Below are 21,430 nucleotides of genomic sequence, written 5' to 3' on the forward strand. Positions count from 1 at the left end.
TGATTTTTACACGCTTCAGCAGTCGGTGGTGCCGTTCTGTGAGCTTGTGGCCGAGCCGTTGTTGCTCCAGCACTTACAACTGACCGGGGCACTTTGTTGGAAAGGTGGCATCCTATGACAGTGCCACGTTGAAAGTCACTGAGGTCTTAAGTACAGGCCATTCTACTGCCAATGTTTGTCTATGGAGATTGATTGGCTGTGTGCTCGATTTTATACACCTGTCAGCAACGGGTGTGGCTGAAATAGAGGAATCCAAGTGGTTAGCTTCTTTCAAAATCAAGCTTTGCATGCCGGAAAGCAGAGAATCTCCTCCTGGATCATGAGCCTTGCTGTGTAATATTTGTTTTGAGGGTGCAGAAAACTGTGAGTAGCATTTTGTGGTTACTTGTATACTTTTATGAGCTGGGATGTCTGTCCTGAAAATAGTTTAAGTCAGAGACTATAAAATGTTCACAATGCGATCGTTAGCATTTAGTTAGCATTCCCTATGGGATTTTACATATACTTGTTAGCATTGCTAACCTTCGGATTACAAAGGCTCAGTGGGTTTTGAAACTAGCGCCCCTTGTAATCAATGCCGGTATTACCAAATACCCTGGTACGGCACAAGGTCGGTATGAAGGCCGCCCAAGCCTAGGAGAGAAAAATAGAGAGAGAAACAGATGGACAGGAATAAAAGAGAGAGATAAGAGGAGAACACTTACTGCCCACAGCGAGAGACGCAGGAGGGACACGAAGAGAGGTGTCCGGTCCCAACCGGATATGCAGTGCACGAGGAGACCGCTCTCGTCTACAGGGAGCAAACCCAATCACAACCACTTAAGAAATGAACGATTGACACAAGGTTTTATAGAGATTAGGAAGTAATGAGGAATAAAGCCCATGAACAAGACTAGTAGTTCAACATCTCAGAGACCCTCACTGGACCCTTTGAGATATGAGATAGGACTTAACCAGTCTTTTCTAGGTCAATTTACTCCCTGAAAAAAAAATGTACAGCCCCAAAGGAGCCAGACACCCCCAAGGAGCCAGACACCCCCAAGGAGCCAGACACCCCCAAGGAGCCAGACACCCCACCCACACCAGACCCAAGGAGCTGTAACCAACACAAGCACGCCAGACACACCCCCCCCCCACACACACACCAGACCCCCCCACACACATACACAAGGAGCCAGACACCCCCAAGGAGCCAGACACCCCACCCACACCAGACCCAAGGAGCTGTAACCAACACAAGCACGCCAGACACCCCCCCCCCCCCCCCACACACACACACCAGACCCCCCCACACACATACACACGCCCACACACACGACCCATCAGACCCACACACAACCCCCCCCCCCCCCCCCCACCAGACCCCCCCACACACAGGACCCCTCCACACACACCCACACAACAGACCCATCAGACCCACACCAGAACCCCCCCACACACACACACACCACACTCACACCAGACCCACACACACCAGACCCCCTCAACACACACACACCAGACCCCCCCCCCACACACACACCAAACTCCCACGACCAACACACACAAGACTCACTCACCCCCCCCCCCACACACACACAACCCTGAAAAACACCAGACTCACACACCACACAGACCCCCACAACAGACCCACACACACACACCAGACCCCCCTACAAACACACACAACCAGACCCCCCCCCACACACACCAGACCCCCCCCCTCCCCCACACACACACACGACCCACCCACATACCAGGCCCACCCCACACCAGACCCCCCCCCCCCACACACACACACCCACCAGACCCGCCCACCCACACACAGCAGGCCCCCACACACACACACCCACACACCAGACCCACACCCGGCCCACAGGCACTGACCGTCGCTGTTGATGATGTGAAGCAACAGCTTCAGGTAGTTCTGGGTCTGCTGGACCAGGTCCCAAGACTGAAACAGAAGAACACAGAGTTTCAACACGTTTTCACCTGGGGTGCACTAACATTCAGACAGACATGTGGAATAAGGAATCACATCAGCGCTTTTCATGACATGTCTATCTGCAACGTTCCACAACATTTGTCTAGTGAACGTGGCCCTGGTGTGGGGACTACATCGCTTATAACCTAAACATATGCATTTAAATTAGGGTTGTCAAATGATTTAAAAAAAAAACTTTTTTCAGAATTTGCTCTAATTGAGCTGTAATTTAAGATTTTTTTTATACAAAAATCATTACAAGAATATTAACGTCTTGATTTTGTCCAAAGTAACAGTTAGCCAAATCAGGTATATTGATAAAGCAGACTTTCTTTAGCCTCAGTGTCAACTTGTTTTAACATCACATTGTTGTTCTTAGCTGTATAGATGCTGTATAGATGCTGTATTTGGGATGTTTTCAAAGCTTTCAGACAATGTCATTAACCACACAGTAATACATTTTTAAAAGTATGATAAAATTACAAAAAGTTGACTTGAGTTACCAGATTAGGTATAACAGACTGAATTTAAACCGTTTCTAGATTACATTTCAATCATTCAACTTAAGGTAACTAGGTGCGATAACCACATATCACAGTTATAGCATGTAAAACTTTCCTAAAAAAAAATCTGCTAATCAGCTAAATCTGAAAACAATGGAACAATGGACATAAACAAAATGTCTTGATATTCATTAAGTTAACATGAGAAATGATTAGCCAGCAAACAGATGCAGCTTCATAACCAACCTACAGAGGTCACTGTGAGACCACTAATATCAGGAAAGACTCAGAATCACAGTTCCCTGAAGTATTGAATACAGTATAATTTTAGGGAAAATAGTAGATGCACCTGATATTCAGGTATTAGTAGACATACCTGATATTTACTCCAGTCTATATTCAAGTTCTTGGTAAAGCACACAGGGATTGTCAACGGAGCATCCACAAAATCCTGTTGATGAAGGTTAACAATAAAACACTATGTTTTGAGATCTGAGCTCGTATTCATAAAGCGTGTAAAAGTGCTTATCTAGGATCAGTTTTGTCTTTGAGATCACAACGAATAAGATAAATGGACAGGGGGGACCGGATCCTACATCAGTAGTCCTAACTTCAAGACGCATTGTCAATACAAGCCCTGAGAATAGTTCATCTGGATGGATAGATATGATGAATCTCAGAGAATGTGTGTGTGCGTCAAACACAATACCTGATTCCAGTTGAATACTAGTCCCTCAGCGGTGTAGTCTCTATCTTTGTAGTCCTTAAAGAACTCACACCCTGGAGACACAGAGAGGGGTCGTGTTCATTAGACAGCGAACAGAAGAAAACAGAAACAGGGAGGATCCAATAAGAACCGCTTGTTTCCGGTTTCAGTTGAAAACAATGTACGCTAATGAATACAGCCCTGGTGTTGTGGTAAAAAATGGTATGCATAGAGAAGAGTACAGCTATCTCTCTGGGGATGAGTGTAGCTATAACAATAAGGATGTTGAAATGCATTGTAAGGCTTACCAACTGCCTTTCTGTTGTCTATGTAACTATTGTACATAAACTGTTTGTGTGGAAACCTGCTTTTCCTAATAAAACTGACATTATAAAAAGTAGATAAAAAGTTAATAAATAAATGCATTTTAAAATGTAGGTTGGGTTTTTAGAGAGATTTGGGTTTTACTTGGGTAAGGGTTAGGGTTTTACCCTGGTAAGGCTTTTACCTGGGTACGGGTTTTACCTGGGTACGGGTTTTACCTGGGTACGGGTTAGGGTTTTACCCGGGTTAGAGTTTTACCCGGGTAAGGGTTTTACCTGGGTACGGGTTAGGGTTTTACCTGGGTACGGGTTAGGGTTTTACCCGGGTAAGGCTTTTACCTGGGTACGGGTTAGGGTTTTACCTGGGTACGGGTTAGGGTTTTACCCGGGTAAGGGTTTTACCCGGGTAAGGGTTTTACCTGGGTACGGGTAAGGGTTTTACCTGGGTACGGGTTAGGGTTTTACCTGGGTACGGGTTAGGGTTTTACCCGGGTAAGGCTTTTACCTGGGTACGGGTTAGGGTTTTACCTGGGTAAGGGTTTTACCTGGGTACGGGTTAGGGTGTTACCCGGGTAAGGGTTTTACCTGGGTACGGGTTAGGGTTTTACCTGGGTACGGGTTAGGGTTTTACCCGGGTAAGGCTTTTACCTGGGTACGGGTTAGGGTTTTACCTGGGTAAGGGTTTTACCTGGGTACGGGTTAGGGTTTTACCCGGGTTAGGGTTTTACCCAGGTAAGGGTTTTACCTGGGTACGGGTTAGGGTTTTACCCGGGTTAGGGTTTTACCTGGGTACGGGTTAGGGTTTTACCTGGGTAAGGCACAGAGAGCAGGGTGAAGTCTGCATAGCGTTGGGCCTTATCCACCTTCTCAGACGAGGTGACACTGGACGACAGATCAAATAAAAGAGTAAAGAGAAGAGACAATATTCCCAAGGTGATGAAGCAGATACAACATACCTGAAGCACTAAGCCCATACTGAACATTCTTCTCTAACGGTGCGTTTACATAACATGATTCCTGAATGAACTGTCACACATAGCAAGCACGCACATATGTCAACATTACATAATAATAATTTGGGGGGTGCATATATTTGTACAAGTGTGAACTGGAAATGTGTTTCTTGCATATTCCAACTCCACCGAGACACCTGGAGGGAGTGGGGTCACGGCCAGGGTCACTATTGTCCAGCGCCCCTGGAGAAATTAGGGTTAAGTGCCTTGCTCAGGGCACAGCGACAGATTTTTTCCCCCCCACCTAATCTGCTCCGGGATTTGAACCAGCGACCTTTCAGTTACTGGCCCAAGCTCTAACCTTGAGGCTACCTGCCACACACAATTACATCAAACAAGTAAGCAGGCACCTAGGTAAATAAACACACACACACACACACACACACACAACCTTTTCACAAAAACACCACCACACATGCAAAGGTCAACATCCAAACAAGGGTACACTTTAGGAGTCAGGTTTATTACATAACATAATGCTACCAAAAGACCAACCTGTGAGTGGGTGGGTGTGTTGAATACATTAAGAATCCTGGCTCAGTGTGTGTGTGTGTGTGTGTGTGTGTGTGTGTGTGTGTGTGTGTGTGTGTGTGTGTGTGTGTGTGTGTGTGTGTGTGTGTGTGTGTGTGTGTGTGTGTGTGTGTGTGTGTGTGTGTTGAATACATTAAGAATCCTGGCTGGGTGTGGGCGTGTTGACTACATTAAGAATCCTGGCTGGGTGAGGGCGTGTTGAATACATTAAGAATCCTGGCTGGGTGTGGGTGTGTTGAATACATTACGAATCCTGGCTGTGTGAGGGTGTGGGTGTGTTGACTTACTTTAGGCCAAACTTGACCTTCTTGTTCTCCACCATGAGGTCACAGATGTAGCGCACAGAGAGGTAGCGCAGCAGCTTGATGTCCAGACCCCGCACCTTGTCAAAGAGCTGAGAGTCCCCGTTGCTGAAGAGAGTAAGAGAGACAGAGAGAAAGTGAGACAGAGAGAAAGAGCGAGACAGAGATGGTTGAGCAGAGAAGTACACAGAACCACTAACATGTATTAAGTATTTTGAGCATTCAATCAAGCAAGGAAAAGAAAGAGAGCGATAGGAAGGAGAGAAATAGTGCAAAGAAATGACCACAAGGTTTTAGACGTCATCACATAACCACTCAAATGTCTGGCATTTTGAGCATTGAATCAAGCAAAGAAACCAAACCAATCCCTCATGTGAAAAGACACCAACCTGGCACTGTCATCCTCTGGAACCTCTGGCTCAGCCTCCCCCCCCCATGTGTCATCAATCCCCCCTAGGGAGAGGAAGACAGAGACACAGCTGCATCACAACAACAAAATTCTAAACTGGATCCATTTATCCGCAATAAAGGGATGTTTCAAATATCGAATACAGACACTTTCTTCAGGAAAGTGATGCATATTCAAAAACTGGCTTGAGGAATGGACTACAGCCAAACAAATGAGAATACAGCAGCAACATTTGATCTTATGAAAAATACATTTGAACAAAAAGTAACACATAATTGAAGAGCAGCAGTAAAAAGTGAGACGCTTGCTGACAAAGCAGTCGCTCTGACAAAGGTGAGTAGATCCAAACGTTAGCATTTCAGACACAAAAGTGAAACTGGGTGGAAGCAGTGCATGAAAACTTCTCCTTTTGTAAATGGGTCCAGATTAAAATAGATCTGGGCCTGTATTCATAAAGCTTCTCAGAGTAGGAGTGCTGATCTAGGATCCAGTTCCCCCTGTCCATGTAATCTTATTAACTATGATCAAAAGGGGAAAACTGATCGTGGACCAACCCTGAGACACTTTGTGAATAAGGCTCTGAACTATATTAAGAGTTTTCCTTGCTGACAAAATGTATTTTGTATCAGTCTCACCTGAGAAGATGTAGTTGTAGCCTGTGCGCCCATATAGCTCCCCCCAGCCTGCCAGAGTGGATGATCGACAGATATGCTGCAATGGAAGACAACAAAGGATTAGCACACACGCTGGTTAGCATACAACTCATCTCAATAGTCTAGAAACCTGTCAATCAAGCCTCCCCCTCATTGTTGTTTTTGACACAATCACTTCCTTGTTCAAAGGTGAGGAGTAATATAAAAACAACATATCCATTAAAAAAAACACATTTACATACACACATACACATATACATTTACATTTAGCAGACGCTCTTATCCAGAGCGACTTACAAATTGGAAAGTTCATACATATTCATCCTGGTCCCCCCGTGGGAAATGAACCCACAACCCTGGCGTTGCAAGCGCCATGCTCTACCAACTGAGCCACACGGGACCGTGTATACATACATACACAGTAGCCGTCAAAAGTTTGGACATAGCTACTCATTCAAGTTTTTTACTATTTTCTACATCGTAGATTAATAGTGAAGACATCAAAATTATGCAATAACATGTTTGGAATCAAAAGAGTGTTCAACAAATCAAAATATTTTATATTTGAGATTATTTAAAGAAATCCACCCCTTGCCTTGACAGCTTTGCACATTCTTGACATTTTCTCAACCAGCTTCATGAGGAATGCTTTTCCAACAGTCTTGAAGGAGTTCCCACATATGCTGAGCACTTATTGGCTTCTTTTTCTTCACTCTGTGGTCCAACTCATCCCAAACCATCTCAATTGGGTTGAGGTTGGGTGATTGTGGAGGCCAGGCCATCGGATACAGAACTCCATCACTCTCCTTCTTGGTCAAATAGCCCTTACCGGCTGAAGGTGTGTTTTGGGCCATTGTCCTGTTGAAAAACAGTCCCACTAAGCGCAAACCAGATGGGATGGCTTTTTGCTACAGAATGCTGTGGAAGCCATGCTGGTTAAGTGTGCCTTGAATTCTAAATAAATCACTGACTGTGTCACCAGCAAAGCACCATCACACCTCCTACTCCAGCTTCATGTTGGGAACCACACATGCAGAGATCATCTATCTGTTCACCTACTCTGCGTCTCACAAAGACACGGCTGTCGGAACTAAAAATCTCAAATTTGGACTCATCAGACCAAAGGACAGATTTCCACCGGTCTAATTGCTCATGTTTCTTGGACCAATCAAGTCTCTTCTTCTTTTTGGTGCCCTTTTAGTAGTGGTTTCTTTGCATCAATTTGACCATGAAGGCCTGCTTCACACAGTCTCATCTGAACAGTTGATGTTGAGATGTGTCTGTTACTTCAACTCTGTGAAGAATTTATTTGGGCTACAATCTGAGGAGCAGTTAACTCTAATTAACTTACCTTCTGCAGCATTGGTAACTCTGGGTCTTCCTTTCCTGTGGCGGTCCTCATGAGAGCCAGTTTCATCATAGCACTTGATAGTTTTTGAGACTGCACTTGAAGAAACTTTCAAAGTTCTTGACATTTTCCGAACTGACTGACCTTCATGTCTTAAAGTAATGATGGACTGTCATTTCTCCTTGCTTATTTGAGCTGTACTTGCCATAATTTCGACTTGGTCTTTTACCAAATAGGGCTAGCTTCTGTATACCACCCCTACCTTGTCACAACAACTCATTGGCTCGAACGCATTAAGGAAAGAAATTACACAAATTAAGAAGGCACACCTTTTAAATTAAATGCATTCCAGGTGACTACCTTATGGAGCAGGAGTGGCGCAAGGCATTGTATCTCAGTGCTAGAAGCGTCACTACAGACCCTGGTTCGATCCCGGGCTGTATCACAACCGGCCGTGATCGGGAGTCCAATAAAGCAGCACACAATTGGCCCAGCGTCATCCAGGTTAGGGGAGGGGTTTGGCCTGGGTAGGCAGTCATTGTAAAACAAGAATTTGTTCTTAACTGGCTTGCCTAGTTAAATAAAGGTTAAATAAATAAATAAAAAGCTGGTTGAGAGAATGCCAAGAGTGCACAAGGCAAAGGCTGGCTACTGTGAAGAATCTCAAATATGTTTACCCTTTTTTGGTTACTACATGATTTCATATGTGTTATTTCATAGTTTTTATGTCTTCACTATTATTCTACAATGAAGAAAATAGTTAAAATAAAGAAAAACTCTAGAATGAGTAGGTGTGTCCAAACTTTTGAATGGTACTGTATATATAATATATTTAAATATAAATAAATATGTAAATAGATAAAAATCTCTACATATATATATATATAGGAATCATACTTTGCCGTTGTAGAGGATGACAGGGCAGACAAACCTCCCTCTGCAGCGGGCCATCTTACTGCGGTTCACCAGATCCTGCAGCTTGGTGATCTGGACTGTGCTCTCAAACCTAAGGAGACAGCAGCAATATATCAAGCAACATACTCCTCACTATAGCAATAGATTTTCATTGATCTATTCTAACAAAGCAATATATGGATCCTCAATATATCTTCATTACAATGGAGAAATAAATTATAAAATCAGCAATACATGGATCATCAATATACCAAATAGCAATATATCTTCATTGATATGTTAAAACAAAGCAATACCTACATGAATCATAGTCCTCAATATAGCAATATTATATAATGTAGCAAGTGAAAAATCAAATCAAATTGTATTTGTCACATACACATGGTTAGCAGATGTTAATGCGAGTGTAGCGAAATAACACATCCAAACTGCCCCAATAGCCAGAGACTGACGGCTCACATACAGTCCAGTAAGATTGGCTAGGCGCCAGAGGTACAGGTTCAACCACAGTACAGCCAAAGCCCCTGGAGCAGTTTAGGGGTGAATGGAGGAGGAGGATGTCCCAAATGGCCTCCTATTCCCTATTTTGTGCGCTACTTTTGACTATAAAAAGGAAATAGGGTGCCGTTTGGGACAATCATAGCCTACACTATACACAAATCACTACACCGCATCAGCCTCGTAAACGCCTAACACCACATCAGTCACGTAAACGCCTAACACCACATCAGCCACGTAAACACCTAACACCACATCAGCCACGTGAACTCCTAACATGATAGACTAACATGCTGACCACACCAAACGCATGCGCGAGCATTACAACAACAAAAAATTACACACACGTTATTCAATCATTGCACGCAACAGCGAGCTTCTGCGTGGCCAGGTGCTAAAATAGAACTTGGTTCTATTTGTGATGATCAACGCGTTGCAAGTCTTGCCTCTCAAATCTCCTCATTGTTTTTTAGGAGCATATACCCACGTGGGTTATTGAAAGATGAACTAACGTCCACACTCCAGTCGGTTGTAGTAATGCACTGTAAAGTTGGTTGCCAACCTCCATATAAAGTCCGAAGAAGAAAAAGAAGCCTGAGGAAGGAGGAGAGATGACGAGAAACTAATTTGGTTTACCGTTTTATCTGTGGATTAATTGTCGGCTTAGAGGACCTTGTGCCTTTCAGGTAAAATAACAACCCAGTGTTTATATCCCAGGACAAATTAGTTAGCAACAGCAAGCTAGCTAGCTAATTTTCAATACATATTTAATGCTTTTCGACCTGTCCCTAAATTAATATAATTGGTTCAGAGTTTGTTTTTATATTTCAACCTGCGTGTCCTGATCGTGTCTGGTGTGGGGGTACAAAATCAGCATGCACGCGAGTGGTTTGGTCAGCATGTAACTCTACCCCATTTAGTATTCAGCGTTTTCATTTTAACATCCAAACTAATGTGTATTCTTGAGTGAGCTCATAGCCTAAAGCCCCTATTTAGTGTCAATCAACAACACAAACAATGCCACATAAAATCCATCTCACTCGTGTGTTTGTTAGCTCTAGATAACCTGGTTGGGCAAAAATGTTATGGGTGTTTACATGAATTATTGAGTGGCTGTTTCCCTCGACTTATGAATTCACATAGAGGGCAACTATGGGGCAGGTCACAGACATATGGAAACATAACGCATGAAGGGAGGACATTCTCCCCATGAACATGTTATCCAGTCTGACAAGAGCACTTTTTGAAACCTCGAGACATCTTCCTCACTGTGTGGATCTTAGAAGCGTTACGCTCCTCTACTCATAGGTCAAAAGTACATATTCTATTTCCGAACACATTCCAAAATAGAACGCTCCCATAACGTTTCCCATTTATTCACACATATCATTTGTGAAACTCAGACATTTCCAACCCCCTCGGAGTCATGAATCATGACTCATGAAGATGTGGACCGGACTACATTTAACCCTGTTTTATTTTCTGTCCAATAACAGGTCAGGGCCTGTTTTCTTAATCCAGCTCAGATTAGAAAAGCTGATCTCGGATCAGTTTTCCTTTTTAGATCATAATGAATAAGACTATAGGGACCGGGTGACCTGAGCATAGATCAGCACTCCTACTCCGAGTTCACATTCATCATATCTGAATATGGGCTGTGGACTATGGTACACACAAATAAACAACAGTGTAATTGGTGACTAAGTGGACTGGACATTGTCTCAGGCTGTGACTGAAAATGTTACTGACTGTCAAATCCTTGCTTGTTTCTTCAACTCCTCTCAAAGCGCATTGGAGGAGAGGATCCAAGGTCCCTCCCTCAGTCCTCCTCCTCCAATGTGCTTTGAGAGGAGTTGAGGAAACAAGGACTGGGGAAACAAGGACTGGACATCTAGTAGGTCTAATATTTGCAGACACAGCCTCAGTGATGACCTTGTTAAGTTAACGTAGGTAGGTACAGTACCCGTCTTTATGGAGCTCTGTACATTCATACTCCAGGAAGACCATCTGTCGGGGGTAGTGGCCACACACCTCCCCGTTGGCGTTGTGGATGACGCTGTACTTGTAGTCTCGGCCAAAGAGCTCCAAGCAACGCTTCTCTATCGTCTCAACCTATAAGAGACAAATATACCAAAGTGGTGATTGATAGACTTTCATGAAACACATAGTCACCCCCCCACACAAAGAAGGAAAAACAGGATGTGTAGCTAGGTTAAGTGGCCACAACCTGGGAAGAGCCAATGGTACAGTTGTCCCATGTCCCAAAATGTAGGCCTATTTTCAACCATCGTGGTTTCTGTCAACATTGAGGTGATGCTCATGAGAAACTGCAGACATACACATTAAAAAGTGCCTTGTGAAATATTTCCTGCTGCGTGTTTGGTCACTTCTAAATCACATATGAAATATAACCACTAGATTTATGAAGAATATGAACCGATATGCTTACCATCTCATCATTACCCCCAAAATAAGGACACCTTCCTTCATTGTACAGCATTTGACCATGTCATTCTTTGACCACTATCATAAATTACTTAGCTAAGTGCTATCCACATGTCATGCGTCTTACTGAGAATATCGTTCCATGCATGTTTGTTTTTGTTGGTGGGTTTGAAGTCGTATGAAAAAGGCTTGACTAAGCCTGAGTATCTGGACAGTTAAAGAAATAGGCTACTTCCGAAGGAAGGAGATTCTAACGTCTGGAGCAGGTGAGCAGTCTCTGATTGCTGGCACTAGGCACTGTAGGATGTTGTTTATTTGAAGCGCGCGTAAAGGTAAGGGACGTTTGACGGATGGCACACCATCTCGGAGTAAGCACATAGCTAAAACTGGCTATAATGACATGAAGAAATCACAGTTAAAAACATGTATGCTGAGGACCTCGAACTTACCCGTGGCGTGACTTCTTTCGCTCTGTACTGTGCCTTCGAAAACAAATCTATCAAATCCGCTATTTCCTCAGTCTTTCTGCCTGATATCATTAGCCCGGAGGCCGTGAGACTCCCAGACACGGAAGGGAATGCAGCCATCATCGTGCCGAGACCCACCGTGGGTTCTATCCGAACTCTTCCGCACTCAAACACCGCAGCACCTTGGGAACGGGAAGACCCACCAGGCCATCCCTTCCCAGCCAGTTTCTTCCTGACTGCCCGCTTGAAAGGGCCGGAGCCGGGTATTCTCCCCGAATTCAGGGCACCGCTGTGCTGGTACCCTCTAGAAACAAGGATATATTAACCAGCCAGCAGGCTAGCTAACCCTTCCTAGTAAAACTTGCCAGGCAAGCAGAATGTATAGTAATTTGTTTACGTGGCTAAGCTAGTGGTGGTGGATTTGGTTGGCTAGCTAAAGTAGCTAACGTAAGTTAAATAATGTTAGGAAGTATCCACACTTAAAGTTAAATCCAACACATTACTAAACGTTTTGTCTATAAAAATGAATGCTGACTGGTTTTTAGTCCTTGCCCTCATCACTCGTATGTTTTGTATTGAGCCGTTTGTTGACAGAGGAATATTCCGGGCGCCTGACTCAGGAAATCGCGAGGACTCCTGGCCTAGTCACGTTTCCTCTGTCATTTATTCATTTCCTCTCCTCTTCCCCAGTAATGACAAAAAAATATTAACCGTTCCAAAACGATTAAATCCGTAGCAGCAGCGATTCAAAAGCGTATTTATTAGTCTTGATCAAAAAGCACACGACTGTTGAAGTGTTGCAATCCGTGAACTGTCTCAAGGAACAAGTGGTAAACAGGAAGTTGAAACCAGCACGTGACCAACATCGCCCCCTGAAATATATATATTTTTTTTTATTAACAACAAATCAATACAAAAAGTACATGGGGAACACAAGTGTATGTATAAAGTACATTTGTATATACAAAGTACATTTGGGCTAGGGGGTACAATATCACATTACCTTAAGGGACATACACACATTTATAATTCTAACAGCTTTTTTGTTGGCAGAGTATTTCATTGTCTTAAAATATAGTTCAATTTATTTTTGTAAGGTAATAAAATGTGGTGTTTTGTTTGTAAATTTACATTTGTGAATATGAAATGTGGCTACAAGTATAATGAAATTAAATTTATCAAATTGTTTCAACTTATTTCTATCATAAGTAAAGAATCTAAGCAGCACCTCTCTCCATAATAGTGTAAAATCTTCATAAATATGTTCAATTATAAATCTACTGATGTCTTGCCACAGATTCCTTACATGAATACAATGCCAAAAAAAGATGCAACACTGTTTCTGGGTGGTCATTACGAAAGGTACAATTAGATTATATATTTTTTTAACTTCTTCATATAGTGGTTGGCAGGATAATATTTATGAATAATTTCAAAATAAACTTCCTTCATTTTGTTAATAATTAGGTGTGTGTGTGGCAACATCCAACCTTTTTTCCAACAGACATTATCAATAAAACCATTACAATAAGGCATGACATAAGGTATAGATACAACATCCTGCTGAAATAAGGCTCGTATAGATCTATTGTTGTTGATTGGACTAAAAGAAAAACACATCTTTCCTACTGATGAGTCAACAGGGTCAACAGAAGGTAGGCTCTGAGGGTCAGGTCTTGACAGGTTCCTGAATAATAAAGCAACACCTGAGGGAAAGGCATCTAAAGCAAAATCTTTAGGTGTTACAGGGATCTTGTAAAGTGATAAGAATTCCTTATAACTGAGTAAAAGACCCTCTGCATTTACCAGTTGGCTCACCAATAGGATATTATTTCGGAACCAATATTCTAAAAACAAAGAAGTATTTTTATACAATATGTCCTGATTATTCCATATATAATATCTGTGTGGAGAAAAATTATATTTATAAATTAAGGATCATGACAAGAAAACCTGCAGATGAAAAGCATAGAGTTTCATAGGAACTTTGTCAATATTATAATTGCAAACCAACATGAAGTTAAGGCCACCAAAAGTAGAGAAGACATGATGAGGAATACAATTCCACATAGAAGTGGGTCTTCTTAGGAGTTGATCTTAAAAGTATATCCAATTGATCTTTATCCAATTGATCTTAAAAGTATTATTTAAGGTAGAAAAATCCAGAAAATTCAGCCCACCATACTCATAAGTGTTCATTACAACACTTTTCCTAATGTAATGGCTACAGTTTCTCCACGGAAAGTTGAAAAGCATCTGGTCTAACTCTTTGCTTATTTTACCATCAAGATAAAAAAATAGAGCGGCATATGTTAGTCTAGAGATAGCTTCAGCCTTGGTTATTAGGACCCTTCCTTTTAAGGATAAGTCCCTCTGTAGCCATTGATTTAGCTTCTTCTGGGGTTTTTTAATATGAGGGTTAAAATTTGTAAGCCTCTAGACTTCTGATCCTTAGTAATGGTTAAACCTAAATATGTAAGCTCTTCTTTCACTGGAATACCATAATATGATGTCACACAATCTTTGACAGCCATGAGTTCACATTTATTAATGTTAAGATGTAGACCAGATGCTTTGGGAAAGGATTCTATCACATTGATCGATATGGGACTCTGACTGGCGTCTTTCAGAAAAAGTGTAGTATCGTCAGCCAGCTGGCTTATAATCATTTCTTTACCAGCTATGGAAATACCTTGTACAGGACTATTATTTAAGGAATTTGTAAGAAGTTTGGTGATTAATAAAAATAGATATGGTGAGATTGGACAACCTTGCCTAATTCCTCTCTTTACCTCTATGGGATCGATGTCCCCCCCGCGGGACAGTTGAGCTAACGTAGGCTAATATGATTAGCATGAGGTTGTAAGTAACAACAAAAAAATCCCAGGACATAGACATATCTGATATGGGCAGAAAGGTTAAATTCTTGTTAATCTAACTGCACTGTCCAATTTACAGTAGCTATTACAGTGAAATAATACCATGCTATTGTTTGAGGAGAGTGCACAATTATGAACTTGAAAATGTATTAATAAACCAATTAGGCACATCCGGGCAGTCTTGATCCAACATTTTGAACAGATATGCAATGGTTCATTCGATCAGTCTAAAACGTTGCACATACACTGCTGCCATCTAGTGGCCAAAATCTAAATTGTGCCTGGGCTGGAATAATACGTTATGGTCTTTCTCTTGCATTTCAAAGATAATGGTATACATTTTTTTTTAAACGCATGTTTTTTTCTTTGTATTATCTTTTACCAGATCTAATGTATTCTCCTACATTAATTTCACATTTCCACAAACTTCAAAGTGTTTCCTTTCAAATAGTATCAAGAATATGCATGTCCTTGCTTCAGGTCCTGAACTACAGGCAGTTAGATTTGAGTATGTCATTTTAGGTGAGAATTGAAAAAAAGGGTTAGATCCTTATTAACTCAAATCTAGGTGAGGTGCCATGTTTCAGTTTGATAGAGCTGTTACCATTCGTATAGAGAGTCTTAAATAGCCTTACAGAAAAAATCCCCAAAGCCAAATTTCTCAAGGGAGTGGAAGAGGAACTGATGCTTTATAAAAATAAAAAAATAATATGAAGCTATCCTCGGTTATTAGGTCTGAGTTGTCAAGTATGTCTAATACTAGTCTGATATTGTTAGAAATATGTCTGTTCCTCATAAAGCCAGACTGTGTTTCATCAATGATTGCATCCAGGACGTCTTTAATTCTTTTTCAAGTAGTAAGGCTAATAAATTGGACGCCACTTATCGATGAGCAGCACTTTTTTTTAGGCTTAGGTATCAGTGTTATTAACCCCTGAGTCATTGTAAGAGGGTGAAGATTGTTGTTAAAGTATTTTTAGAGACTTGTTCATTAAATAACTTGTAAAATTCTGTCGGAATTCCATTAATGCCTGGGGATTTATTGTTCTTTAGATGTTTGATAGACTCACTAATCTCTTCAACTATGATGGGTTCATCACACTGTTTAGATTCTATATCACTGATAGAGTGAACATTATTCAGTGAGTCTAAAAACATATCTGTGGATTCCTGACAGTACGTAGAGCTATACAATTTCCTGTAAAAATTGCTACAGTAGTTAGCCATTCATTTTTGGTCATCTGTAATAACACCATCAATGTTTAATTTATGGATAGTGTTATTTGTAGAGTGACATTTCTCAAGTCTAAAGAAATAGGATGAATTCTGTTCTCCCTCATCAAGCCATTTTTTCCTAGATCTAATAAAGGCTCCTTCTGCTTTTAATCTATATATATTATCCAGTTGATTTAATCTATAGATATTATCCAGTTGATTTAATCTATAGATATTATCCAGTTGATTTAATCTATAGATATTATACAGTTTATTTAATCTATAGATATTATACAGTTTATTTCATCTATATATATTATCCAGTTAATTTTGTAACTCAATCAGTTCCTCGTTCTCTTCCCCCAAGAGGCTGTCTGGGGACCTCTGAGAAAGGGAAGTTATCCTAACCATCACCTTTTCCTCCTCAGCTCTTCTAGTTTTAGCCAGATTACTACCAGATTGTCGAAGGTATTTGGCCACTTCAAATTTAAAGAGCTCCCAGTTCTTGAAATAAGATTTTTCTTCACGAGCTGTTTCCTGTGAGGATGGACGCTGGGAAACGAGAAGCAAGTACATGGAGTGAATATTTAATAAATGACGGACATGAAACAAAACAAGGACAGCGTCTGGACAGTGGGAACAAAACGACATTAATGCAGACACAGGTGTATATATACTGAGGTGTATATAATGCAGGTGTATAGATACTGAGATCATGTGACAGATCATGTGACACTTAGATTGCACACAGGTGGACTTTATTTAACTAATTATGTGACTTCTGAAGGTAATTGGTTGCACCAGATCTTATTTAGGGGCTTCATATCAAAGGGGGTGAATACATGTGCACGCACCACTTTTCCATATAATTTTTTTTTTAAACAAGTATTAAAAAAAACAAAAAACACTTAACTTTGTGTATGTCCATTACATGAAATCCAAATAAAAATAAATGTAAATTACAGGTTGTAATGCAACAAAATTGGAAAAACGCCAAAAATGCTGATGTGCGTAATGTTGGTGACAGGTGTGCGTAATGATGGGCCGCCTGGCGCCCTCGAGCATCAGAGAGGTGGAGCGGGAGCAGGCGTGACAGGCTATTTAGCTTACAGTAGGATGCTCTACCAAGGTTAATATCATGGGTAAATATGTTTACATCAATGTAAATAGCCCTATCGTCCTATACTTCCCCTCATAGCCGCATTTCACATAGACTATAATGGGGAATAGTTTTAGGCTATTTGTAATTTTTCCATTAGGCCTAATAAATGGTTTGTTAACCATTAATAAACTGTTTGTAAAGGATGTCATCTTTTTTTCTTGTTTATCAACATTATAAAACACAAGGTGGGCATGTACGAACCGTTTAATTTAGGACGTAATAACTAATCAACAGCCTGTATACATGTATATACTTCATTTAATGGTCAACAAACAGTGTCAAAAATGTATACTTCTTTATAATTGTAATGTTAAAAGGCAGTTTATGTTTTTTTGTTATGTTTTGTTTTTTATCAGAGTAGAGCAATAGGCTAAGACATTAAGCTACATTGGTGTAGGCCTATGTTGGAGCTACTGTCATTGCTTATTGAGCCTACACAAAATCTCATTGTATATACTGTATGACCATTATGTGTAAATTCCTTTGTCTATATTCTGTCTATATATTTTGTTTATTGTCGTCAGCGCCATTCCACCAGGTCAAATTCCTGGTAAATGTAAATGTACTTGGAGAATAAAGGTGATTCTGATTCTGATATTGTTTCAATGAGATTTATATTGCTTGTTCTATTCACATGGTGCTCTTATGTTTTCACCGCCAGTGGGGTAATTTATAGGCAAACCATACTACAACACAGTATCCACCATTCGTGCTTTGTGAAATTGTATGCACCCATTCAGTAGTACAACTCCTGAATAATATATGAATTTGCAGGTACTGTAGATGCGTGTATATAGGCTATAACCTACTGTAACGGCTGTCTAATGCCTCCTCCTCGGATGAGTAAGGGTCGGACCAAAACGCAGCGTTGTATGCAGACATAATGGAATTTATTAAAGAAAGACGAAACACGAAAACTCTTACACAAACTACAAAACAACAAACGACGTAGACAGACCTGAACTTGAGAACTTACATATAGACATGAAGAACGCACGAACAGGAAAGACTAGCCAAACGAACGAACAAACGAAACAGTCCCGTGTGGTGCAACAGACACAGACACAAGAACAATCACCCACCAACAAACAGTGAGAACAGCCTACCTTAATATGGTTCTCAATCAGAGGAAACGTCAAACACCTGCCTCTAATTGAGAACCATATCAGGCAACACATTCAACCCAACATAGAAACACATTGTCACACCCTGGCCTTTGTTATATTGATTTTCTTTATTAGTTTAGTTAGGTCAGGGTGTGACATGGGGGATGTTTGTGTGTTTTGTCTAGTTTAGGGTGTGTGTATTGTTTAGGGGGTTTTGTAGTATGTATGGGGTTGTGTTCAGTGTAGGTGTTTAGGAAAGTCTATGGTTGCCTGGTTTGGTTCTCAATCAGAGACAGCTGTTTATTGTTGTCTCTGATTGGGAGCCATATTTAAGGCAGCCATAGGCTTTAGGTGTTTGTGGGTAATTGTCTATGTCTAACGTTAGTAGCTGTGTGTGCACTTTCGTTTGTAGCTTCACGTTCGTGGTTTATTGTTTTTGTATTTGTCTACCCAACCTTACCTGGTTGTATGCTCCCCGTAGCCCGACCAGTGCGGGGAGGTGGAATAACCCACACTGGGCTGTGTAGGCGAACCGGGGACACCATGCGTAAGGCTGGTGCCATGTATGCCGGCCCGAGGAGACGCACTGGAGACCAGACACGTTGAGCCGGCTTCATGGCACCTGGCTCAATACTCAATCTAGCCCTGCCAGTGCGGGGAGGTGGAATAACCCGCACCGGGCTATGCACACGTACAGGAGACACCGTGCGCTCTACCGCATAACACTGTGTCTGCCCGTACTCTCGCACTCCACGGTAATAAACTGACCTGGGAACAGCCAGCAGAATTCTGCATTCTCACATCCTCATAGGAAAAATGCTCTAACTCGAGTTCTGTTTTACCCACAGATATAATTCAAACGGTTTTAGAAACTAGAGAGTGTTTTCTATCCAATAGTAATAATAATATGCATATTGTACGAGCAAGAATTGAGTACGAGGCAGTTTAATTTGGGAACGAAATTATTACAAAGTGCAAACAGCACCCCCTATTGAGAAGAAGGCAGCCATAGGCTTTAGGTGTTTGTGGGTAATTGTCTATGTCTAACGTTAGTAGCTGTGTGTGCACTTTCGTTTGTAGCTTCACGTTCGTGGTTTATTGTTTTTGTATTTGTTTGTATAGTGTTCGTTTCGTCTTCGTCTCAAATAAAAGAAGATGTATTGATATCACTCTGCATTTTGGTGCGATCCATGCTCCTCCTCAGACGAGGAGGAGAACGAACGTGACACACATAACATAGACTACCCACCCAGCTCACGTCCTGACCAACTAAACAAAGTAAAACAAAGGCAAATAAGGTCAGGAACGTGACACCTACCCTCAGAAACACACTCACATTTTGCTTGAGATGTGTCATGATTTGCAACATAAAATTCCATCACCTTGATTTAATTCATGCAGTACTAATTCTACTCATATTGAAAAAGAAAAAACATTACACTTGCAATAAATTATTATCTACAAAACAACTCCTGTTCAGCAAATTCTTAAATTAGGGGGCAATTCTTTTCATGTTGGTTGATCGTTTTAAATCCAAATGGTATTGTCTATTGCAATATTGCGAAAACCAAGAGTTGGTGTGAAGACACTTGTTACACAAAATGAATGAGTTGTAGGCTATAGGTTTCAAGATGCAATGTGATTAGGAAATTGATCAACATGAGGTTGCCTTTCAACAGTGGTGAAAAGTAGTTGGGTAAAAATACTTTAAAGCACTACTAAAGTAGATTTTCGGGGTATCTGTACTTAACTTTAATATTTAAATTTGGACAACTTTTACTTCACTACATTCCTAAATAAAATAATGTACTTTTTACTCCGTACATTTCCCTGAAACCCAAAAGTACTCGTTAAATTTTTTATGCTGAACAGGACAGGAAAACCATACTTGAGTAAAAGTTAAGATACCTTAATAGAAAAGGACTCAAGTAAAATCAAAAGTCAACTAGTAAAATTCTACTTGAGTAAAAATATAAAAGTATTTCGTTTAAAATATACTTAAGTATCAAAAGTAAAAGTATAAATCGTTTCAAATTCCTTATATTAAGCAAACTGGATGGCACCTTTTTCTTGTTTTTTTAATTTACGGAAAGCCATGGACACACTCCAACATTCAGACATAATTTACCAACGAAGCATGTGTGTTTAGTGAGTCCGCCAGATAAGAAGGAGTAGGAATGACCAGGGATGTTCGGTTGATAAATGCGTGAATTTGACTGTTTTCCTGTCCTGCTAAACAGTCAAAATGCAACGAGTACTTTTGGGTGTCAAGGAAAATGTATGGAGTAAAAAGTACAATATTTTCTTAGGGAATGTAGTGAGGTATAAGTAAAAGTAGTCAAAAATATAAGTAGTAAATTAAAGTAGGGAACAGATACCCAAAAAAGCAACTTAAGTAGTACTTTAAAGTATTTTTTACTTAAGACCTTTACACCACTGCTTCCATGCACCTAATCCAGGTTTTTCCAACAGTTTTCTGTGCAGACTATTGCAGTTTGTTTGGTGAGCGTGCGCGCGCTAAGGAGAGACGTGGAGGAAAAGGGAGAGCGAGAGTGAGAATCAGAAGACAGCATCAGAAAACCACCAGCATGGGGTCTTGGTATTTACAGTGATACGACCAATGCCCATCTTTTCTCGTCTTCATTCTTCAAAGGACACGCATTGGTCTCTTATTCCGGATGTAAAGAATGCTCCAGTTGACCTAATTTAAATAGTTCGCGGAAGATTCATCAGTGGGGCTCGACAGCGGTGCTTGTCTCTCATTTGAAGCGTTGGGTCCAATGGGAGTCGATATAGCTTCATTCTTCACACTCCGACGGTGGTGGTGAATTGCGAATAACACGTCTGATCCCTTTTTTCCTTGACCATTGATTTTTGCAATGTGAGCTTGTTCGACTCTGCTGTGTCTTTACGCATTAAGAGGGTATTCCCCATCGCTGTTTAATCACGCTTCGGTCTTGAATTGATTAATTTGGAAACCATTTGGACTATA

At 41.0% G+C, this 21,430-nt stretch overlaps 1 protein-coding gene across 3 annotated transcripts in view; it reads right to left on the bottom strand.

Moving 5' to 3' along the window:
• The window catches only part of LOC120065419 (myotubularin-related protein 14-like), a 28,852-nt gene extending 15,921 nt beyond the window's left edge, over window positions 1–12,931 (bottom strand). For all 3 annotated transcript variants that reach the window (XM_039016419.1, XM_039016420.1, XM_039016418.1), the window contains exons 1-11: window positions 12,059–12,931; window positions 11,128–11,276; window positions 8,649–8,757; window positions 6,386–6,461; window positions 5,731–5,794; window positions 5,327–5,449; window positions 4,304–4,377; window positions 3,176–3,246; window positions 2,843–2,917; window positions 1,867–1,933; window positions 705–790 (exon numbers count right to left, since the gene is read on the bottom strand). In XM_039016419.1, coding sequence (XP_038872347.1) covers window positions 705–790; window positions 1,867–1,933; window positions 2,843–2,917; window positions 3,176–3,246; window positions 4,304–4,377; window positions 5,327–5,449; window positions 5,731–5,794; window positions 6,386–6,461; window positions 8,649–8,757; window positions 11,128–11,276; window positions 12,059–12,199 — 1,035 coding nt within the window. In that variant the 5' untranslated portion in view covers window positions 12,200–12,931. The remainder of the gene's footprint in view (window positions 1–704; window positions 791–1,866; window positions 1,934–2,842; window positions 2,918–3,175; window positions 3,247–4,303; window positions 4,378–5,326; window positions 5,450–5,730; window positions 5,795–6,385; window positions 6,462–8,648; window positions 8,758–11,127; window positions 11,277–12,058) is intronic.
• Window positions 12,932–21,430: the final 8,499 nt, after the last annotated feature.

This window comes from Salvelinus namaycush, chromosome 20 (genome assembly GCF_016432855.1).
Source record: "Salvelinus namaycush isolate Seneca chromosome 20, SaNama_1.0, whole genome shotgun sequence".
Lineage (NCBI taxonomy): Eukaryota > Metazoa > Chordata > Actinopteri > Salmoniformes > Salmonidae > Salvelinus > Salvelinus namaycush.